This window comes from Ascaphus truei, chromosome 22 (assembly GCF_040206685.1).
Source record: "Ascaphus truei isolate aAscTru1 chromosome 22, aAscTru1.hap1, whole genome shotgun sequence".
Taxonomy (NCBI): domain Eukaryota; kingdom Metazoa; phylum Chordata; class Amphibia; order Anura; family Ascaphidae; genus Ascaphus; species Ascaphus truei.
In genome coordinates, this window is record NC_134504.1 from 15,830,201 (window position 1) to 15,851,242 (window position 21,042).

Sequence of the window (21,042 nt, forward strand, 5' to 3'; positions counted from 1 at the left end):
GCGTGGCCTGCGCAAACTCTTGCTGAACACACAGTGACATCTGCCAGAGGAAATCACCCCCCCCCCCCCCCAGGTCTCTTCTCCCTCCCAGGTCTCCCCTCCCGGTCTCCTCTCCCCAGTCTCCTCTCCCCAGTCTCCTCTCCCCAGTCTCCTCTCCCCAGTCTCCCCTCCCCGGTCTCCCCTCCCCGGTCTCCCCTCCCCAGTCTCCTCTCCCCTCCCGGTCTCCTCTCCCCTCCCGGTCTCCTCTCCCCTCCCCGGTCTCCTCTCCCCTCCCCGGTCTCCTCTCCCCTGTCTCCTCTCCCCTCCCCAGTCTCCCCTCTCCGGTCTCCTCTCCCCTCCCAGCTCTCCTCTCCCCTCCCAGTCTCCTCTCCCCTCCCCGGTCTCCTCTCCCCTCCCCGGTCTCCTCTCCCCTCCCCGGTCTCCTCTCCCCTCCCCGGTCTCCTCTCCCCTACCCCGGTCTCCTCTCCCCTACCCCGGTCTCCCCTCCCCAGTCTCCTCTCCCCTCCCCAGTCTCCTCTCCCCTCCCCGGTCTCCTCTCCCCTCCCAGCTCTCCTCTCACCTCCCCGGTCTCCTCTCCCCTCCCAGCTCTCCTCTCACCTCCCCGGTCTCCTCTCCCCTCCCAGCTCTCCTCTCCCCTCCCAGTCTCCTCTCCCCTCCCCGGTCTCCTCTCCCCTCCCCGGTCTCCTCTCCCCTCCCAGCTCTCCTCTCCTCTCCCAGCTCTCCTCTCCTCTCCCAGCTCTCCTCTCCCTCCCAGGTCTCCTCTCCCCTCCCGGTCTCCTCTCCCCAGTCTCCCCTCCCCGGTCTCCTCTCCCCTCCCCGGTCTCCCCTCCCGGTCTCCTCTCCCCAGTCTCCCCTCCCCAGTCTCCTCTCCCCTCCCCGTCTCCTCTCCCCTCCCAAGTCTCCTCTCCCCTCCCCGGTCTCCTCTCCCCTCCCCGGTCTCCTCTCCCCTCCCCGGTCTCCTCTCCCCAGTCTCCCCTCCCCAGTCTCCCCTCCCCGGTCTCCTCTCCCCTCCCCTCCCAGCTCTCCTCTCCCAGTCTCCTTTCCCCTCCCCGGTCTCCTCTCCCCTCCCCGGTCTTCTCTTCCCTCCCCGGTCTCCCCTCCCCGGTCTCATCTCCTCTCCCCAGTCTCCTCTCCCCTCCCCAGTCTCCTCTCCCCTCCCCGGTCTCCTCTCCCCTCCCAGCTCTCCTCTCACCTCCCAGCTCTCCTCTCACCTCCCCTCCCAGTCTCCTCTCCCCTCCCCGGTCTCCTCTCCCCGGTCTCCTCTCCCCTCACCAGCTCTCCTCTCCTCTCCCAGCTCTCCTCTCCCATACCCAGCTCTCCTCTCCCCTCCCAGCTCTCCTCTCCCCTCCCAGTCTCCTCTCCCCTCCCAGTCTCCTCTCCCCTCCCAGTCTCCTCTCCCCTCCCAGTCTCCTCTCACCTCCCTGGTCTCCTCTCCCCTCCCCGGTCTCCTCTCCCCTCCCATGTCTCCTCTCCCCTCCCTGGTCCCCCCTCCCCAGTCTCCGCTCCCCCCCTCCCCCCGCTCCCCTCCACGGTCTCCTCTTCCCTCCCAGTCTCCTCTCACCTCCCTGGTCTCCTCTCACCTCCCCGGTCTCCTCTCCCCTCCCTGGTCCCCCCTCCCCAGTCTCCGCTCCCCCCTCACCCCTCCACGGTCTCCTCTTCCCTCCCAGATCTCCGCTCCCCTCCCAGGTCTCCGCTCCCTTTCCAGGTCTCCACTGCCCCCCCCCCCCTTCCCAGGTCTCCCCTCCCCCCCACAGGTCTCCCTCCCCCCCCCCTTGTGCACAGAATAACTTTACAAAGACTTCGAGGTGTCAGAATCGGGGAACACAATCATTAATCACCCAGACGTGACCCCGTAAACACGTCACTGCCATTAGCACACCGAGGGACTGCTCCTTGAAGAGGGGGGCATGCTTGAAGGGTACGACGGGCGATGGGCTCAGTAACGGTAACCTTGGGGGGTGAGGGAAATGACCAGCAAATCCACTACAAAGCCATTGAGATCTTGATGTCCCCCCCCCCCCCCCTCAAAACATCTCTTCCAGATGCACAGGCGTGTCCTGCCGGCGTGTCCAGCCGGCGTGTCCAGCCGGCGTGTGAAGTACCACTGGGTTTCCATGACTTCCAGTTACGCCAGCTGCCTGGCAACCCTCTCACGGGGTCTCTTTGCTCCAAAGCCCCTCTGTGGCAGTGAATGGGTTACCCGCCTATCCAAACCGGTCAGCCGGCCAAGGATCAGCGCCACGGAAAGGTCGGGTTCCAACGTGGCACGTGGTCGCCGGAGCGCCCCCCCCCCCCCATGTGATGAGTTGAAGGCAACGCAGGGGTTAAGCAGCGGGAAGGGTTAATTCCATGTCTGTATTAGTCCATAGTTCATGACAAGATGACTGACACCTTGTCAGGCGGAGACTAAAACAGGCTTTGGAGTGATTGATGGAGCGAGTACATGACTGGGCCATTTCAATCCGGCGTTCCCGGGGCGAAGGCAGAATCATTCATTTCCCCGGCCCGCGAGATGCCTCTGTATTCTCATCTCCCCCCCCCCCCCTTCTCTCCCTTCATCAAAAACAACACCCGTCAAGGAGCTGCTCGCCTCCGAGTCATTTCCAAAGAGCGAGGAGGAGGAGGGGGGCCGGGGCGGGGGGGGGGGGGGGAGATGAAAGAATTCGTTTTCTGCTCTGTTGTTGGGGTCTTGTCAAGAATATACCGTCTCTGGAGTTCTGGTACCAACATCTGTAGTGTGACCCTTGTCAGGACGGAAGGGGTCAGCATTGCATTGTCCTGCTTTCTTCCAGTGGGTGGGACTGCCCCTCCAGTGGGTGGGACTGCCTCTCCAGTGAGTGGGACTGCCCCTCCAGTGGGTGGGACTGCCCCTCCAGTGGGTGGGACTGCCTCTCCAGTGAGTGGGACTGCCCCTCCAGTGAGTGGGACTGTCCCTCCAGAGAGTGGGACTGCCCCTTCATTGAATCGTGCTGTCCACCAGTGAGTGGGACTGCCCTCTAGTGAGTTACATTTCTTCTACTGAGTGTGACTGCCCCCCCCCCCCCCCCCCCAGTGAGTAAAACTGTTTTCAGTGAGTGAGTGCGCTCCAGTGAGAATGGCTGTCCTCCAGTGAGTGGGACTGTCCTCCAGTGAGTGGGACTGCCCTCTAGTGAGTTACATTTCTTCTACTGAGTGTGACTGCCCCCCCCCCCCCCCCCCCAGTGAGTAAAACTGTTTTCAGTGAGTGAGTGCGCTCCAGTGAGAATGGCTGTCCTCCAGTGAGTGGGACTGTCCTCCAGTGAGTGGGACTGCCCTCCAGTGGGTTAGATTTCTTCTAGTGACTGTGACTGTCCTCCAGTGAGCGGGACTGCCCTCTAGTGAGTGAGACTGATCTCCGGTGGGTTAGATTTTTTTTTATAGTGAGTGTGTCCTCCAGTTAGGGAGGCTTCTCTACAATGAGTGGGGCTGCCTACCAATCACAGAGACTCCTCCAGTGAGTGAGAGTAATGCTCAGTGACTGAGTGCACCCACAGTGAGTAAGACTCACCCCACAGACTTGCCTCCTTAACTATGGGGTCAACTGGTCCAACATAAGCCACAAACCCTCCTTTCCCGCTACATCGAGTGTCTGCAGCACGGTCTCGACGCTGCATTTGTATGCTGCTGGGCCTTGCTGACTTGTACAGCGCTCAGAACCTCCGCACAAACCTCGTGAGCTGCGACCGCTGCTGCTAACCTGCGTGACCCCCCCAAAATTATCCCAGGACCCAGGGGGGCCAGGCGAGTGGCCTTGAATTAAAGAAAGGAATAGGGTCAGTGCATGAAATATCTCTCCTGTCACAGCAGTGCGAGTGGTGTTTCCACTGATGCTATAACACCCGTGGCATCCACACACACCGCACAACGCCGGCACCCACCGCACTCCCCTCCGGGAGCCGAGGTTCTGGCCTGTCTTTTCAACACAAATGTAATGAACCTCTGAAGTGCCAGATTTGGGGGGGCTGTCGGTGGAACGCGCAGAGCTGCGGGCCTCTCCTGCCCTTAGGAAACCGCCAGCTTGTTAGAGCCGCTAAAGATAAGCCGGGGAGATAAGTGAAATATTTCAGGAGTGGATTGATTTTCCTGGCACCGTGACTGTGTCAATTTGTTTTTATAAAACGGAACATATTTCTGGTGACACACTGCGTTCATATATATTTCTAATCATTAAATACATGTATCTTGTATGTTTGTATCCATCTGTATCTAATTAATCTGTCTATCTATCTATCTCTTAAAGCTTCAATCTTTCTGTCTGTCTGTCCGTCCGTCCATCTATTTGTGTGTCTATCTATTTATCTGTGTCTATCTTTCTATCTGTGTGTCTATCTATCTGTGTGTCTATCTATCTGTGTGTCTGTCTATCTGTCTGTCCATCTATCTGTGTGTCTATCTATTTATCTATCTATTTATCTGTGTCTATCTATCTATCTATCTATCTATCTATCTATCTATCTATCTATCTATCTATCTATCTATCTATCTATCTATCTATCTATCTATCTATCTATCTATCTATCTATCTATCTATCTATCTATCTATCTATCTGTGTCTCTGTGTGTCTGTCTATCTATCTATCTATCTATCTATCTATCTATCTATCTATCTATCTATCTATCTATCTATCTATCTATCTATCTATCTATCTATCTATCTATCTATCTGTGTGTCTATCTATCTATCTGTGTGTCTGTCTATCTATCTGTGTGTCTGTCTGTCTATCTATCTATCTATCTATCTATCTGTGTGTCTGTCTGTCTATCTATCTATCTTTCTGTCTATCTATCTATCTATCTATCTATCTATCTATCTATCTATCTATCTATCTATCTATCTATCTATCTATCTATCTATCTATCTATCTATCTATCTATCTATCTATCTGTCTGTGTCTGTATGTCTGTGTCTGTCTGTGTCTGTCTGTGTCTGTCTGTCTGTGTCTGTCTGTCTGTGTCTGTCTGTCTGTGTCTGTCTGTCTGTGTCTGTCTGTCTGTGTCTGTCTGTGTCTGTCTGTGTCTGTCTGTGTCTGTCTGTCTGTCTGTCTATCTATCTATCTATCTATCTATCTATCTATCTATCTATCTATCTATCTATCTATCTATCTATCTATCTATCTATCTATCTATCTATCTATCTATCTATCTATCTATCTATCTATCTATCTGTGAGTCTGTCTGTCTGTCTGTCTACCCATTTCTTAGTTCTTTATCAGGGAAGATAGAGAGAGAGTAACATCTTATTTTGAAGCATTATCCCTGCGGGTTCCTCAGCATTGAAAAGGTGTCAAACTGATTCTCCTGCCCCCCTAATTAATCAGTTGCTTATTCGATGTATACACACGTTTTCCAATTCTATTACAATAGATACTTAATAAGAAATGACGTTTTCTTTTTTCATTTGCTGGCGCGCTCCCACGATTAATTTTTTAAAATATCTTTTACCCTCTTTTTTTTATGTATCATATATATCAGGGCGCTACAACCTTCCACCCGTGGCCAGCCCACGGAGGGTTATAGATCCAGCCCACGGAAAGGTCATGCAGGGTCCCTGGAACTTTCTCCCTCGCCTCTCCGCTCGGTTAATATAAATATATATGATACCGATATTATTGCGAGATGCAAGTCAAATATTTGTAAGTCTTCTTAAAGTGGCTATACCTATTGATTGATTGATTGATTTTTTGGACTAGGCAGGGAACAGGGGGTCCGCGGAGCTAAATCGCATTGATTCCAGCCCCGGGGACCCCCTGCTTCCCGAGATACTTATATCAGAAGGTGGGCATAGAAAATGGCGATTTAAAGGTCCTGCGTCCGGCAGGCCAGTGGGGAGCTGTGACGTCATCCCTTTTCCAGCTTCCTATTGGCCCTCGTGACGCAGAACCTTTAAACAGCAGAGAGATGCCAGCATCCAGGGGCCGCCAATGAGGGGAGAGCCGGGGCAAGTGTGAGGCCTCAGGAAAGGCGGGCGGAGGCTGTAATCCTGGGCCCCGGGACAGGCGGGCGGAGGCTGTACTCCTGGGACAGGCGGGCGGAGGCTGTAATTCTGGGACAGGCGGGCGAAGGCTGTAATCCTGGGACAGGCGGGTGAAGGCTGTAATCCTGGGACAGGCGGACGAAGGCTGTAATCCTGGGCCCCGGGACAGGCGGGCGGAGGCTGTACTCCTGGGACAGGCGGGCGGAGGCTGTAATCCTGGGCCCCGGGACAGGCGGGTGGAGGCTGTAATCCTGGGCCCCGGGACAGGCGGATGGAGGCTGTAATCCTGGGCCCCGGGACAGGCGGGTGGAGGCTGTAATCCTGGGCCCCGGGACAGGCAAGTGGAGGCTGTAATTCTGGGCCCCGGGACAGGCGGGTGGAGGCTGTAATCCTGGGCCCCGGGACAGGTGGGCGGGCGGAGGCTGTAATCCTGGGCCCCGGGACAGGCGAGTGGAGGCTGTAGTCCTGGGCCCCGGGACAGGCGAGCGGAGGCTGTAATCCTGGGCCCCGGGACAGGCGAGCGGAGGCTGTAATCCTGGGCCCCGGGACAGGCGAGCGGAGGCTGTAATCCTGGGCCCTGGAAAGACGAGTGGAGGCTGTAATCCTGGGCCCCGGGACAGGCGAGTGGAGGCTGTAATCCTGGGCCCCAGGAAAGACGAGTGGAGGCTGTAATCCTGGGCCCCGGGAAAGACGAGTGGAGGCTGTAATCCTGGGCCCCGGGACAGGCGAGTGGAGGCTGTAGTCCTGGGCCCCGGGACAGGCGAGCGGAGGCTGTAATCCTGGGCCCCGGGACAGGCGAGCGGAGGCTGTAATCCTGGGCCCCGGGACAGGCGAGTGGAGGCTGTAATCCTGGGCCCCGGGACAGGCGAGTGGAGGCTGTAATCCTGGGCCCCAGGAAAGACGAGTGGAGGCTGTAATCCTGGGCCCCGGGAAAGACGAGTGGAGGCTGTAATCCTGGGCCCCGGGACAGGCGAGTGGAGGCTGTAGTCCTGGGCCCCGGGACAGGCGAGCGGAGGCTGTAATCCTGGGCCCCGGGACAGGCGAGCGGAGGCTGTAATCCTGGGCCCCGGGACAGGCGAGCGGAGGCTGTAATCCTGGGCCCTGGAAAGACGAGTGGAGGCTGTAATCCTGGGCCCCGGGACAGGCGAGTGGAGGCTGTAATCCTGGGCCCCAGGAAAGACGAGTGGAGGCTGTAATCCTGGGCCCCGGGAAAGACGAGTGGAGGCTGTAATCCTGGGCCCCGGGACAGGAGTGGAGGCTGTAATCCTGGGCCCCGGGAAAGACGAGTGGAGGCTGTAATCCTGGGCCCCGGGAAAGACGAGTGGAGGCTGTAATCCTGGGCCCCGGGACAGGCGGGTGGAGGCTGTAATCCTGGGCCCCGGGACAGGCGTGTGGAGGCTGTAATCCTGGGCCCTGGGACAGGCGGGCGGAGGCTGTAATCCTGGGCCCCGGGACAGGCGTGTGGAGGCTGTAATCCTGGGCCCCGGGACAGGCGTGTGGAGGCTGTAATCCTGGGCCCCGGGACAGGCGGGTGGAGGCTGTAATCCTGGGCCCCGGGACAGGCGGGTGGAGGCTGTAATCCTGGGCCCCGGGAAAGACGAGTGGAGGCTGTAATCCTGGGCCCCGGGACAGGCGAGTGGAGGCTGTAATCCTGGGCCCCCGGGAAAGACGAGTGGAGGCTGTAATCCTGGGCCCCGGGAAAGACGAGTGGAGGCTGTAATCCTGGGCCCCGGGACAGGCGAGTGGAGGCTGTAATCCTGGGCCCCGGGACAGGCGGATGGAGGCTGTAATCCTGGGACAGGCGGATGGAGGCTGTAATCCTGGGACAGGCGGGTGGAGGCTGTAATCCTGGGACAGGCGGGTGGAGGCTGTAATCCTGGGACAGGCGGGTGGAGGCTGTAATCCTGGGACAGGCCGGTGGAGGCTGTAATCCTGGGCCCCGGGAAAGGGGGTGGAGGCTGTAATCCTGGGACAGGCGGGTGGAGGCAGTAATCCTGGGCCCCGGGACAGGCGGGTGGAGGCTGTAATCCTGGGCCCTGGGACAGGCGGGTGGAGGCTGTAATCATGGGCCTCGGGAAAGACGAGTGGAGGCTGTAGTCCTGGGAACGCTGTCGGCATCACCTGATGGAAGTCTCTTGGGGGGCAGGTTTTGTGGGTTCACAGACCCCCCGGGAGAAGGCGTGTATGGAATCGGGTGGCTGATTTGCCCTTTTTCGCTGCTGATTGGGTTTGTGATGCTGGATCAGGATTAGGAAACTCAGCAGAGTGTGAGTGGAAATTCACAAGGGAACTCGCTGTATAATATGCCAGTCCTGTTATTGTTTATATTTTACCATTACCTGGTTTATAATAAATCAGGAGCGGGCAACTCCAGTCCTCCAGGGCCACCAACAGGTCAGGTTTTCAGGATATCCCTGCTTCAGCACAGCTGGCTCAGTCTTGAACTCTGCCCGGATACGGGAGCGTACCAGCACCCCAATGTCCATTGCGATCCCCGCTTCCAAACACGGCTCCCCGGTCTTGTATACGGCCAGTTTGGCTACTGCCAGGAGCTGGTTGGCGAGGAGATCCCGCCATACTTATTGTCCCAAGAGAACTGGGCACCCCCCAAAATAAAGAGAGGAGAGGGAAAGTGCGGGCAGAACAGCAGCAGAAGGCCCCTCGGGGTGGATAAGAGGGGCTGCAGTCTGGGGTTGGGGGGGAGGTCTCTGATACTAAGGCTGCGTCCATAGACACTGCAGCCGGCCGGAGGCTGACCCGCTTTCCCTGGCCTTAGTACGCGCGCCGTCCAGGGGCGTGTCTATGGGCGGCCCAGTGATGTCACGGAGCTGGTTCACCCTCATTGGGCGAAGCGCTCACGTGACCGCCCTTTCACGCGAGAAATCAGTTTTAACTGATTTCTCGCGCATCGCGCGCCCCCTCCTGCTTCCGCACGCCGTATAGACGCGATCGCTGCCTTCAGGCAGTCTGATCGCTCAGCGTGCGGACGCGTCCGCGAGGTCTGCCTACCTTCGGACGCAGCCTTCTACTCTATGCAATATCGTATTACACATCAAAGATGCCTCCAGTCTGATTACTGAGGATACACAAAAGCTTCATTTAAGTTGCAGTGAATGGTGGTCATTTTATACAAATGACTTCCAGCTGCGGGAGGTTGTAAGTGTATAAAGATACTCGGCGCCACTATACAATATACTGTTGCCTATCCTGTAAACCGGTGTTGCCCCTTTGAGGCCAGTGCATTGCAGACCACTCTGGCTGCACAGGGGTTAAACGGCTTAGGCAAATCTCATTGCCGCCATATTAAAGGCAGGTGCCATGTACAGTGAGCCGAGTGATGGATAAGCAGGAGGAAGGGAGGAGCAGGACATCCCTGACTGGTCTCCTCCCCCCTCTCCTCCTGCGGGTGGGCGGGTTACAAGGAACCCTCGCTGGGACAGGTCACAGGTCACAGGTCACGTCCCTTCTCGTACGGTAACGCACGCAACAGGAACGTCTGTTATTAGAGACGCACAGCAGGGGCAGCGACTGTAACGTACACGCACACCGTGCCGGATACCGGACACCGTGCCGGATACCGGACACCGTGCCGGGATACCATACCGTACACCATACCGTACACCGTGCCCTATGTCAGAGGGAGACGCTCACTTCTAACAGGGAAACAGTGAGTTTGAAGAAATGAGGAAACCCTTTATCTGTGTCGTGAGCCCGCAGAGCCCTGGCCAGCTTATAATGTTATGAACAAGCTAACATAAAACAGTATGTAGCCCACCTACCCCCCCTAAGTGAGATTGGGGGGGTGGGGGGGATGCTCTTCTCAGCTACTCTGGTGCTGTTTCTTGACCTGCAGGTAACAGGAGGGCTGAGCGCTCCGCGGTGGTGTGGGGAGAAAACAGGACAGGTTACCTGGGTCTCTCTGGTGCATCGCCTCCAGCCAGCAAGGATCCCGTGTAGATATTCAGGGGATGGACCCTTACTGACACCCCTTCTTTCTCAGAGACAGGAACCCACACAGCGTGCCTTTTCTGTTCTTTATTGACAGCCAGCTCCAGGACAGAGAATAGCAGGGTCACAGGTTTCTCATCCTCCTCTGCCTATCTCTCTCCATGTTCTCTAACTCAGAGCTCTGCCTGGGCAGCATAGTTCCCCTCCCTCCCGGCCCCTCGTGGGAGGGGGGGGGGGGGAGACCTCTCTCTGGCTTCTATCTGCTCCCTCCAATCCTTCCAGAACCCAACTGAACTAATTTGGGAGGATGTCCCAATTTGGTATATCTTTGGGGAGTGTCTCTACTCTGACTCATAGCAAGCCAGAGCCGGATACAGATTGGCCCACGCACACTCTCCCCACACACCACGGATTAGAATGTCTACCCGCATGCCACGGATTAGAAAGTCCCTCCTGCACCACACGGATTAGATTGTCCCTCCCAAAAACCACGGATTACAATGTCCCTCCCAAAAACCACGTATTACAATGTCCCTCCCGCATGCCACGGATTGGAATGTCCCCCCCGCACGCCACGGATTAGAATGTCCGTCCCGCATGCCACGGATTGGAATGTCCCCCCCGCACGCCACGGATTGGAATGTCCCCCCCGCACGCCACGGATTGGAATGTCCCTCCCGCACGCCACGGATTAGAATGTCCCTTCCGCACGCCACGGATTAGAATGTCCCTCCCGCACGCCACGGATTAGAATGTCCCGCACGCACGCCACGGATTAGAATGTCCCTCCCGCACGCCACGGATTAGAATGTCCCTCCCACACGCCACAGATTACAATGTCTCTCCCCACACCACGGATTACAATGTCTCTCCCGCACGCCACGGATTACAATGTCTCTCCCCACACCACGGATTACAATGTCTCTCCCGCACGCCACGGATTAGAATGTCTCTCCCCACACCATGGATTAGAATGTCTCTCCCGCACGCCACGGATTAGAATGGCTCTCCCGTACGCCACGGATTAGAATGTCTCTCCTGCACGCCACGGATTAGAATGTCTCTCCCGCACGCCACGGAATGTCTCCCCGCATGGACAGTCGGGATTAGTTCTGGTACACGACGGTTTAGTGTTTGTTCTGGAGAGACAAGATGGGATGAATGGGGCAGTAATCTCTAACTGCTCAGCTGCTGCCAGAAGAGCAACGAGAAGGGATTTAAAAATGGCCGTGGCATGGAATTTGCCAGGGGCCGAATGGGATGAGAAGGGAAGTGGTTAATTCTTGCCGCGTTTGGCACCAGAGCGCTGCTCACCACAGCCATCTCTTGGAAGAGATCAGATCGCGTTTACACCCGGTTATACGCCCTACGGGAATCTGATTTCAATCTTTTCTGTGGCACAAAAGTGCCAAGAACCTTTCCGAAAAATGGGGTTAGGATAGCACTGCCCGCCCCCTCCCTGCAGGTACCCGTCGCCCAATGTAGGGTTTCAGCATTTAAAGGGGTTAACCCAGGAGTGGCCAACTCCAGTCCTCTAGGGCCAGCAACAGGTCAGGTTTTAAGGGTATCCTTGGTTCAGCACTGGTGGCTCAATCAGTGGCTCAGTTGTTGACTGAGCCACCTGTGCTGAAGCTGGGATATCCTTAAAACCTGACCTGTTGGTGGACCTTGGACTGGAGTTGGCCACTCCTTGTTTAACCCGTTGATGACCCCAAGACAATGGGATCACTCTAGCAGCCAAAGTGTAAATATCTCTGCCCCACAGTCTCTCCCCAGCGTCTCTCCCCACCGTCTCTCCCCAGCGTCTCTCCCCAGCGTGTCTCCCCACCGTCTCTCCCCAGCGTGTCTCCCCAGCGTGTTTCCCCACCGTCTCTGCCCAGCGGATCTCCCCAGCGGATCTCCCCACCGTCTCTCCCCACTGTCTCTCCCCAGCGTCTCTGCCCCACCGTCTCTCCCCAGCGGATCTTCAGGGCTCTCCGGCCTGAACTGCAAGCTTAGGAGTTTGTGTATGTCCCCTATATCAGGGGGTCACAACCTTTTATCTGCAGGGGCACACTTCAATGATTTATAAAATCTGGAGGCACCCTACCCTTCAGTCCTCACTCATTCCTTTACACACACACACTCACTCTCTCACTCACTCTTTCCCTTCCTCACTTACACACATTCCCCTCCTCACTTACACACACACTCATTCCCCTCCTCACACACTCATTCATCCCTTCCTCACTTACACACACTCATTCCCTTCCTTACACACACACGCACACACTCATTCCTCTCCTCGCTTACATACACACTCATTCCCTTCCTCACTTACACACTCATTTCCTCCTCACTTACACACCCATCCTTCACACACACACACACACACACACACACACACACACACACACACACACACACACACACACACACACACACACACACACACACACTCCTCTCCACACTTTCATTCATTTCCTCCCCACTTATACAAACTCATTCCCCTCCTCACTTTCACACTCATCCCTTACACACACACACACACACACACACACACACACACACACACACACACACACACACACACACACACACACACACACACACACACACACACACACACACACACACACTCATTCCTCTCCACACTTACACACATTCACTCATTTTATTTCTGTTTGCGTTTTTCTGCGTTGTGGAGTAGGAAGTGTGTTGGCGCACGAATATAGCGCAAAAATGTGCCAAATTCGCCGACAATATAAATACTCTTAATATATACGACGCCATTTACACGAAGAAAACGTTACGCCTTCCTTAGTGATTCCTATATGGCGTGTAGGCGTGTGAATCCCCCCAAATACAGCGCATGGCTGTTTACAGATTTGAAGTCCCCCCCCCCCCACCCCCCGAACAATATTTTAAACCTATAGCCATCTCTCCTGGCACGGAAGGGGTTAACTCCGCAGACATTAATTATCCTAAAAAATAATAATTTCGCCCCCCGCCTATAAAATATCTCTCCTCTGATTTATCATTCCTGGTGGGCTCGGCATAAATAAACCATCCGCGATTCTTCTTCCCGCGGGCAAAGTGCGCACATCAAACATTTAAAACGTTTAAGTTGACAATTTTGAGTTTGTTCGGCTGGGATCCGCTCTGGGGGCGTCCTGAGCTCATCAAATATACATGCTGCCGGGGTATGAATCACCTGCGCTGGCAGCTGGGGAGCGCAAAGTTTTTTTTAGTGCGGCTGTAGATTTTGTGAATGGCTTTTCTGATTGGTTTATGCGGCGCTGGCGGCGGCGACACACAGGCGGGATCTATCTCTGACCCCCAAGAGCTGATCGTCTCCTGAGAAGGATGGCGAGACATGAATTTTGGGGGGGGGGGGGGGGGACATTTGGACGGGTGCCCCGCACAGCGTGGGAGGAAGACGAGGGGTGTCCGACCGAATTGGGACTTTACATAAGGGGGAACGGTGGCTGGAGGTCTCTGAAGGAGTCGTGCAGGGGTGGGCCAACTCCCAGTCCTCAAAAGCCACCAACAGGTCAGGTTGTAAGGATATCCCTGCTTCAGCACAGGTGGCTCGATCAGTACCGGCTTCAGCACAGGTGGCTCAATCAGTCCCTGCTTCCGGACAGGTGGCCCAATCAGTCCCAGCTTGAGGACTGAGCCCCTGATTGAGCGACCAGTGCTGAAGCGGGGATATCTTTACAACCCGACCTGCCGGTGTCCCTTGGGGACTGGAGTTTGGCCGCCCCTGGAGTAGTCGGGTGCTCGGAAGTATCTGCGGGTCCGGGGATGGGGGGGGGGGGCTGTTCCCCAGAACTGAAAATATCATATATCCCTCCCCCCTCCTCAAATAAATAACGGAGGCTAGTCGTGCCCCTTTAAAGAGAGCGGGGATAAAATAATGGTAGAACACGCTTCTTCCCCCCCTGTGTTGCTTCTGCCATCGCGCCAAGCAAAATACATATCCGCGCCACTGGTCGGCGGCAAAGCGATGCGCCACGCAGGGGCACAAATAGGCTCCATCTTCTCCGGCTTGCAGAAAATTGCTTTCAATGTTAATCCCACGGCAGATACATCGCAATCATCTCACAGGCCGAAGGGAAGAGAAATCCGTCCCAATGTCCCCCGACAGCGAGATGACACGGGGCGGGGGGTCCGGGGGAGGGAGGGGGTCCCGGGAGGGAGCGTGTCTCTTTAATGTGCTTGTTCTGGATAAGAGCGCAGGCCGGGAACGCGCTTCTCACCCGTCATCTGCCTTAAAGGACGCTCGTATGGGGAACAAGGCGGCTTTACAGCAATAAGGAGCCCGTGTCCCGCTGTGCACGCGTGTGAGTGTCTGTGTGCGGCGGGCACTGCGCTGCACAAGTACTGAGTATCACTCGCTCACGGGAACTCGCTGCTACGATGTGCGGAAGTGTATGTGCCGGCTCAGTGTGTAACTAAGTGCACTTCCGATGTGTTTGTGTGTTGCAGAGTATCGCGTATTCACTGCCTGTGTACGGGAATAAGTGTGTGCAGAGTATCCCATACTGTATGTACATATATATATGTACTGTCCGTAACGCTTCGCAGCAGTAACACACGTCACGAAATAGTTGGGGACATAGTGGAAATTTAGCGCTTCAGACATAAAAGTGAAAATTAGGGAAATGATTCCCTGCCCCGAAGAGCTTACAATCTAAGGGGTAAGTAGGGAGAATTTGGCGCGTATATATAACTGTGGCACAGAGCCCCATATTATGTGCGCGTTTCGGTAAAGCCTGTGCCTGATTTTTAGAAATTTAGCACTAGACCAGGGGTGGGTAACTCGAGGGCCGCCAACAGGTCAGCCTTTCAGGATATCCCTGCTTCAGCACAGGTGGCTCAATCAGTCTCAAATTCGGCACAAGTAGGCTCAATCAGTCCCAGCTTCAGCATAAGTGGCTCTGATTGAGCCACGTGTGCTGAAGCAGGGATACCCTGAAAAGCTGGCCTGTTGGCGGCCCTTGAGGACTGGAGTTGCCCTCCCCTGCACTAGACAGTCACATACTCACTGTAGACGGGCAAGACTGCCTTCCAGTGAGTGACACTCACTCTGTAGATGCGTTGAGACCATGGTCCATTGAGTGACACTCACTCTGTAGATGCGTTGAGACCATGCTCCATTGAGTGACACTCACTGTATAGATGCGTTGAGACCATGCTCCATTGAGTGACACTCACTGTATAGATGCGTTGAGACCATGCTCCATTAAGTGACACTCACTCTATAGATGCATTGAGACCATGCTCCATTGAGTGACACTCGCTGTATAGATGCGTTGAGACCATGGTCCATTGAGTGACACTCACTGTATAGATGCATTGAGACCGTGCTCCATTGAGTGACACTGACTCTATAGATGCGTTGAGACCATGCTCCATTGAGTGACACTCACTCTATAGATGCGTTGAGACCATGCTCCATTGAGTGACACTCACTGTATAGATGCGTTGAGACCATGCTCCATTGAGTGACACTCACTGTATAGATGCGTTGAGACCATGCTCTATTGAGTGACACTCACTCTATAGATGCGTTGAGACCATGCTCCATTGAGTGACACTCGCTGTATAGATGCGTTGAGACCATGCTCCATTGAGTGACACTCACTGTATAGATGCGTTGAGACCATGCTCCATTGAGTGACACTCACTCTATAGATGCGTTGAGACCATGCTCCATTGAGTGACACTCGCTGTATAGATGCGTTGAGACCATGCTCCATTGAGTGACACTCACTGTATAGATGCGTTGAGACCATGTTCCATTGAGTGACACTCGCTGTATAGATGCGTTGAGACCATGCTCCATTGAGTGACACTCGCTGTATAGATGCGTTGAGACCATGCTCCATTGAGTGACACTCACTGTATAGATGCGTTGAGACCATGCTCCGTTGAGTGACGCTGGCGGTCACGGGGCCACGTCGGGCTGAGCTCACGTCTTCCCGTTCCTCTCTTGCAGACGATGTCTCTCCGTACTTTAAGACGGAGCCGGTTCGGACTCAGGTTCACCTGGAGGGGAATCGCCTGGTCCTCACCTGCATGGCGGAGGGCAGCTGGCCGCTGGAGTTCAAGTGGCTGCACGGCCGCACGGAGCTGACCAAATTCTCACTGGAATACAGGTCAGTGGGTTACCCCTGCGGGCACGGCGCTGATATACCCCGCGGGCACGGCGCTGATATACCCCGCGGGCACGGCGCTGATATACCCCGCGGGCACGGCGCTGATATACCCCGCGGGCACGGCGCTGATATACCCCCCGGGCACGGCGCTGATATACCCCCCGGGCACGGCGCTGATATACCCCCCGGGCACGGCGCTGATATACCCCCCGGGCATGGCGCTGATATACCCCCCGGGCACGGCGCTGATATACCCTGCAGGCACGGCACTGATATACCCTGCGGGCACGGCGCTGATATACCCTGCGGGCACGGCGCTGATATACCCTGCGGGCACGGCGCTGATATACCCTGCGGGCACGGCGCTGATATACCCTGCGGGCACGGCGCTGATATACCCTGCGGGCACGGCGCTGATATACCCTGCGGGCACGGCGCTGATATACCCCGCGGGCACGGCGCTGTTATACCCCGCGGGCACGGCGCTGATATACCCTGCGGGCACGGCGCTGATATACCCCGCGGGCACGGCGCTGATATACCCTGCGGGCACGGCGCTGATATACCCTGCGGGCACGGCGCTGATATACCCTGCGGGCACGGCGCTGATATACCCTGCGGGCACGGCGCTGATATACCCTGCGGGCACGGCGCTGATATACACTGCAGGCACGGCGCTGATATACCCTGCGGGCACGGCGCTGATATACCCTGCGGGCACGGCGCTGATATACACTGCGGGCACGGCGCTGATATACCCTGCGGGCACGGCGCTGATATACACTGCGGGCACGGCGCTGATATACCCTGCGGGCACGGCGCTGATATACCCTGCGGGCACGGCGCTGATATACTCTGCGGGCACGGTGCTGATATACACTGCGGGCACGGCACTGATATACCCTGCGGGCACGGCGCTGATATACCCTGCGGGCACGGCGCTGATATACCCCGCGGGCACGGCGCTGATATACCCCCCGGGCACGGCGCTGATATACCCTGCGGGCACGGTGCTGATATACACTGCGGGCACGGCGCTGATATACCCCGCGGGCACGGCACTGATATACCCTGCGGGCACGGCGCTGATATACACTGCGGGCACGGCGCTGATATACACTGCGGGCACGGCGCTGATATACCCTGCGGGCACGGCGCTGATATACCCCCCGGGCACGGCGCTGATATACCCTGCGGGCACGGCGCTGATATACACTGCGGGCACGGCGCTGATATACCCTGCGGGCACGGCGCTGATATACCCCGCGGGCATGGCGCTGATATACACTGCGGGCACGGCGCTGATATACCCCGCGGGCACGGCACTGATATACCCTGCGGGCACGGCGCTGATATACACTGCGGGCACGGCGCTGATATACACTGCGGGCACGGCGCTGATATACCCTGCGGGCACGGCGCTGATATACCCCCCGGGCACGGCGCTGATATACCCCGCGGGCACGGCGCTGATATACCCCGCGGGCACGGCACTGATATACCCTGCGGGCACGGCGCTGATATACACTGCGGGCACGGCGCTGATATACCCCGCGGGCACGGCACTGTTATACCCTGCGGGCACGGCGCTGATATACCCTGCGGGCACGGCGCTGATATACCCCCCGGGCACGGCGCTGATATACCCTGCGGGCACGGCGCTGATATACCCTGCGGGCACGGCGCTGTTATACCCCGCGGGCACGGCGCTGATATACCCCCCGGGCACGGCGCTGATATACCCCGAGGGCACGGCGCTGATATACCCTGCGGGCACGGCGCTGATATACCCTGCGGGCACGGCGCTGTTATACCCTGCGGGCACGGCGCTGATATACCCTGCGGGCACGGCGCTGATATACCCCCCGGGCACGGCGCTGATATACCCTGCGGGCACGGCACTGATATACCCTGCGGGCACGGTGCTGATATACCCTGCGGGCACGGCGCTGATATACACTGCGGGCACGGCGCTGATATACCCTGCGGGCACGGCGCTGATATACCCCGCGGGCACGGCGCTGATATACCCTGCGGGCACGGCGCTGATATTCCCTGCGGGCACGGCGCTGATATACCCTGCGGGCACGGCGCTGATATACCCTGCGGGCACGGCGCTGATATACCCTGCGGGCACGGCGCTGATATACCCCGCGGGCACGGCGCTGATATACCCCCCGGGCACGGCGCTGATATACCCTGCGGGCACGGCACTGATATACCCCGCGGGCACGGCGCTGATATACCCCCCGGGCACGGCGCTGATATACCCTGCGGGCACGGCGCTGATATACCCTGCGGGCACGGTGCTGATATACCCTGCGGGCACGGCGCTGATATACCCCGCGGGCACGGCGCTGATATACCCTGCAGGCACGGCGCTGATATACCCCCCGGGCACGGCGCTGATATACCCCGCGGGCACGGCGCTGATATACCCCCCGGGCACGGCGCTGATATACCCTGCGGGCACGGCGCTGATATACCCTGCGGGCACGGCGCTGATATACCCCGCGGGCACGGCGCTGATGTACCCCGCGGGCACGGCGCTGTTATACCCCGCGGGCACGGCGCTGTTATACCCCGCGGGCACGGCACTGTTATACCCCGCGGGCACAGCACATTTACACCCCGCGGGCACGGCACTGTTATACCCCGCGGGCACTGCACTGTTATACCCCGCGAGCACGGCGCTGTTATACCCCGCAGGCACGGCGCTGTTATACCCCGCGGGCACGGCGCTGTTATACCCCCCGAGCACGGCACTGTTATACCCCGCGAGCACGGCGCTGTTATACCCCCCCGGGCACGGCACTGTTATACCCTGCGGGCACGGCGCTGTTATACCCCCCGAGCACGGCGCTGTTATACCCCGCGGGTATAAGTCCCCAAAATGATCCAGTAGAGAAGAAGCAGGCACACGGTCTGAATCAGCAGTGAAAGGGTTTAAAGTGCCAAGAAATTCAACGTTTCGGCAGTAATACTGAGCCTACACCTGAGAGAGGCAGTAATACTGAGCCTACACCTGAGAGAGGCAGTAATACTGAGCCCACACCTGAGAGAGGCAGTAATACTGAGCCCACACCTGAGAGAGGCAGTAATACTGAGCCTACACCTGAGAGGCAGTAATACTGAGCCTACACCTGAGAGAGGCAGTAATACTGAGCCTACACCTGAGAGAGGCAGTAATACTGAGCCTACACCTGAGAGAGGCAGTAATACTGAGCCTACACCTGAGAGAGGCAGTAATACTGAGCCTACACCTGAGAGAGGCAGTAATACTGAGCCTACGCCTGAGAGGCAGTAATACTGAGCCTACACCTGAGAGAGGCAGTAATACTGAGCCCACACCTGAGAGAGGCAGTAATACTGAGCCCACACCTGAGAGAGGCAGTAATACTGAGCCTACGCCTGAGAGGCAGTAATACTGAGCCTACACCTGAGAGAGGCAGTAATACTGAGCCTACACCTGAGAGAGGCCGTAATACTGAGCCTACACCTGAGAGAGGCAGTAATACTGAGCCTACACCTGAGAGAGACAGTAATACTGAGCCTACACCTGAGAGAGGCAGTAATACTGAGCCCACACCTGAGAGAGGCAGTAATACTGAGCCCACACCTGAGAGAGGCAGTAATACTGAGCCTACACCTGAGAGGCAGTAATACTGAGCCTACACCTGAGAGAGGCAGTAATACTGAGCCTACACCTGAGAGAGGCAGTAATACTGAGCCTACACCTGAGAGAGGCTGTAATACTGAGCCTACACCTGAGAGAGGCAGTAATACTGAGCCTACACCTGAGAGAGGCAGTAATACTGAGCCTACACCTGAGAGAGGCAGTAATACTGAGCCCACACCTGAGAGAGGCAGTAATACTGAGCCTACACCTGAGAGAGGCAGTAATACTGAGCCTACACCTGAGAGAGGCAGTAATACTGAGCCTACACCCGAGAGAGGCAGTAATACTGAGCCTACACCCGAGAGAGGCAGTAATACTGAGCCTACACCCGAGAGAGGCAGTAATACTGAGCCTACACCCGAGAGAGGCAGTAATACTGAGCCTACACCTGAGAGAGGCAGTAATACTGAGCCTACACCCGAGAGAGGCAGTAATACTGAGCCTACACCCGAGAGAGGCAGTAATACTGAGCCTACACCCGAGAGAGGCAGTAATACTGAGCCTACACCCGAGAGAGGCAGTAATACTGAGCCTACACCTGAGAGAGGCAGTAATACTGAGCCTACACCCGAGAGAGGCAGTAATACTGAGCCTACACCCGAGAGAGGCAGTAATACTGAGCCTACACCTGAGAGAGGCAGTAATACTGAGCCTACACCTGAGAGAGGCAGTAATACTGAGCCTACACCTGAGAGAGGCAGTATTACTGAGCCCACACCTGAGAGAGGCAGTATTACTGAGCCCACACCTGAGAGAGGCAGTAATACTGAGCCTACACCTGAGAGGCAGTAATACTGAGCCTACGCCTGAGAGAGGCAGTAATACTGAGCCTACGCCTGAGAGAGGCAGTAATACTGAGCCTACGCCTGAGAGAGGCAGTAATACTGAGCCTACGCCTGAGAGAGGCAGTAATACTGAGCCTACGCCTGAGAGAGGCAGTAATACTGAGCCTACGCCTGAGAGAGGCAGTAATACTGAGCCCACGCCTGAGAGAGGCAGTAATACTGAGCCCACGCCTGAGAGAGTCAGTAATACTGAGCCTACACCTGAGAGAGGCAGTAATACTGAGCCCACACCTGAGAGAGGCAGTAATACTGAGCCTACACCTGAGAGAGGCAGTAATACTGAGCCTACACCTGAGAGAGGCAGTAATACTGAGCCTACACCTGAGAGAGGCAGTAATACTGAGCCTACACCTGAGAGAGGCAGTAATACTGAGCCTACACCTGAGAGGCAGTAATACTGAGCCCACACCTGAGAGAGGCAGTAATATTGAGCCT

The 21,042-nt window shown here is 56.7% G+C and overlaps 1 protein-coding gene across 1 annotated transcript in view; it reads left to right on the forward strand.

Annotated features, from left to right (window-relative positions):
• LOC142472879 (protein sidekick-2-like) overlaps positions 1-21,042 on the forward strand; it is a 330,609-nt gene that overhangs the window by 128,600 nt on the left and 180,967 nt on the right. The window contains 1 exon segment of the mRNA XM_075580078.1: positions 15,924-16,083. Within this exon segment, the coding sequence (XP_075436193.1) occupies positions 15,924-16,083 (160 nt within the window).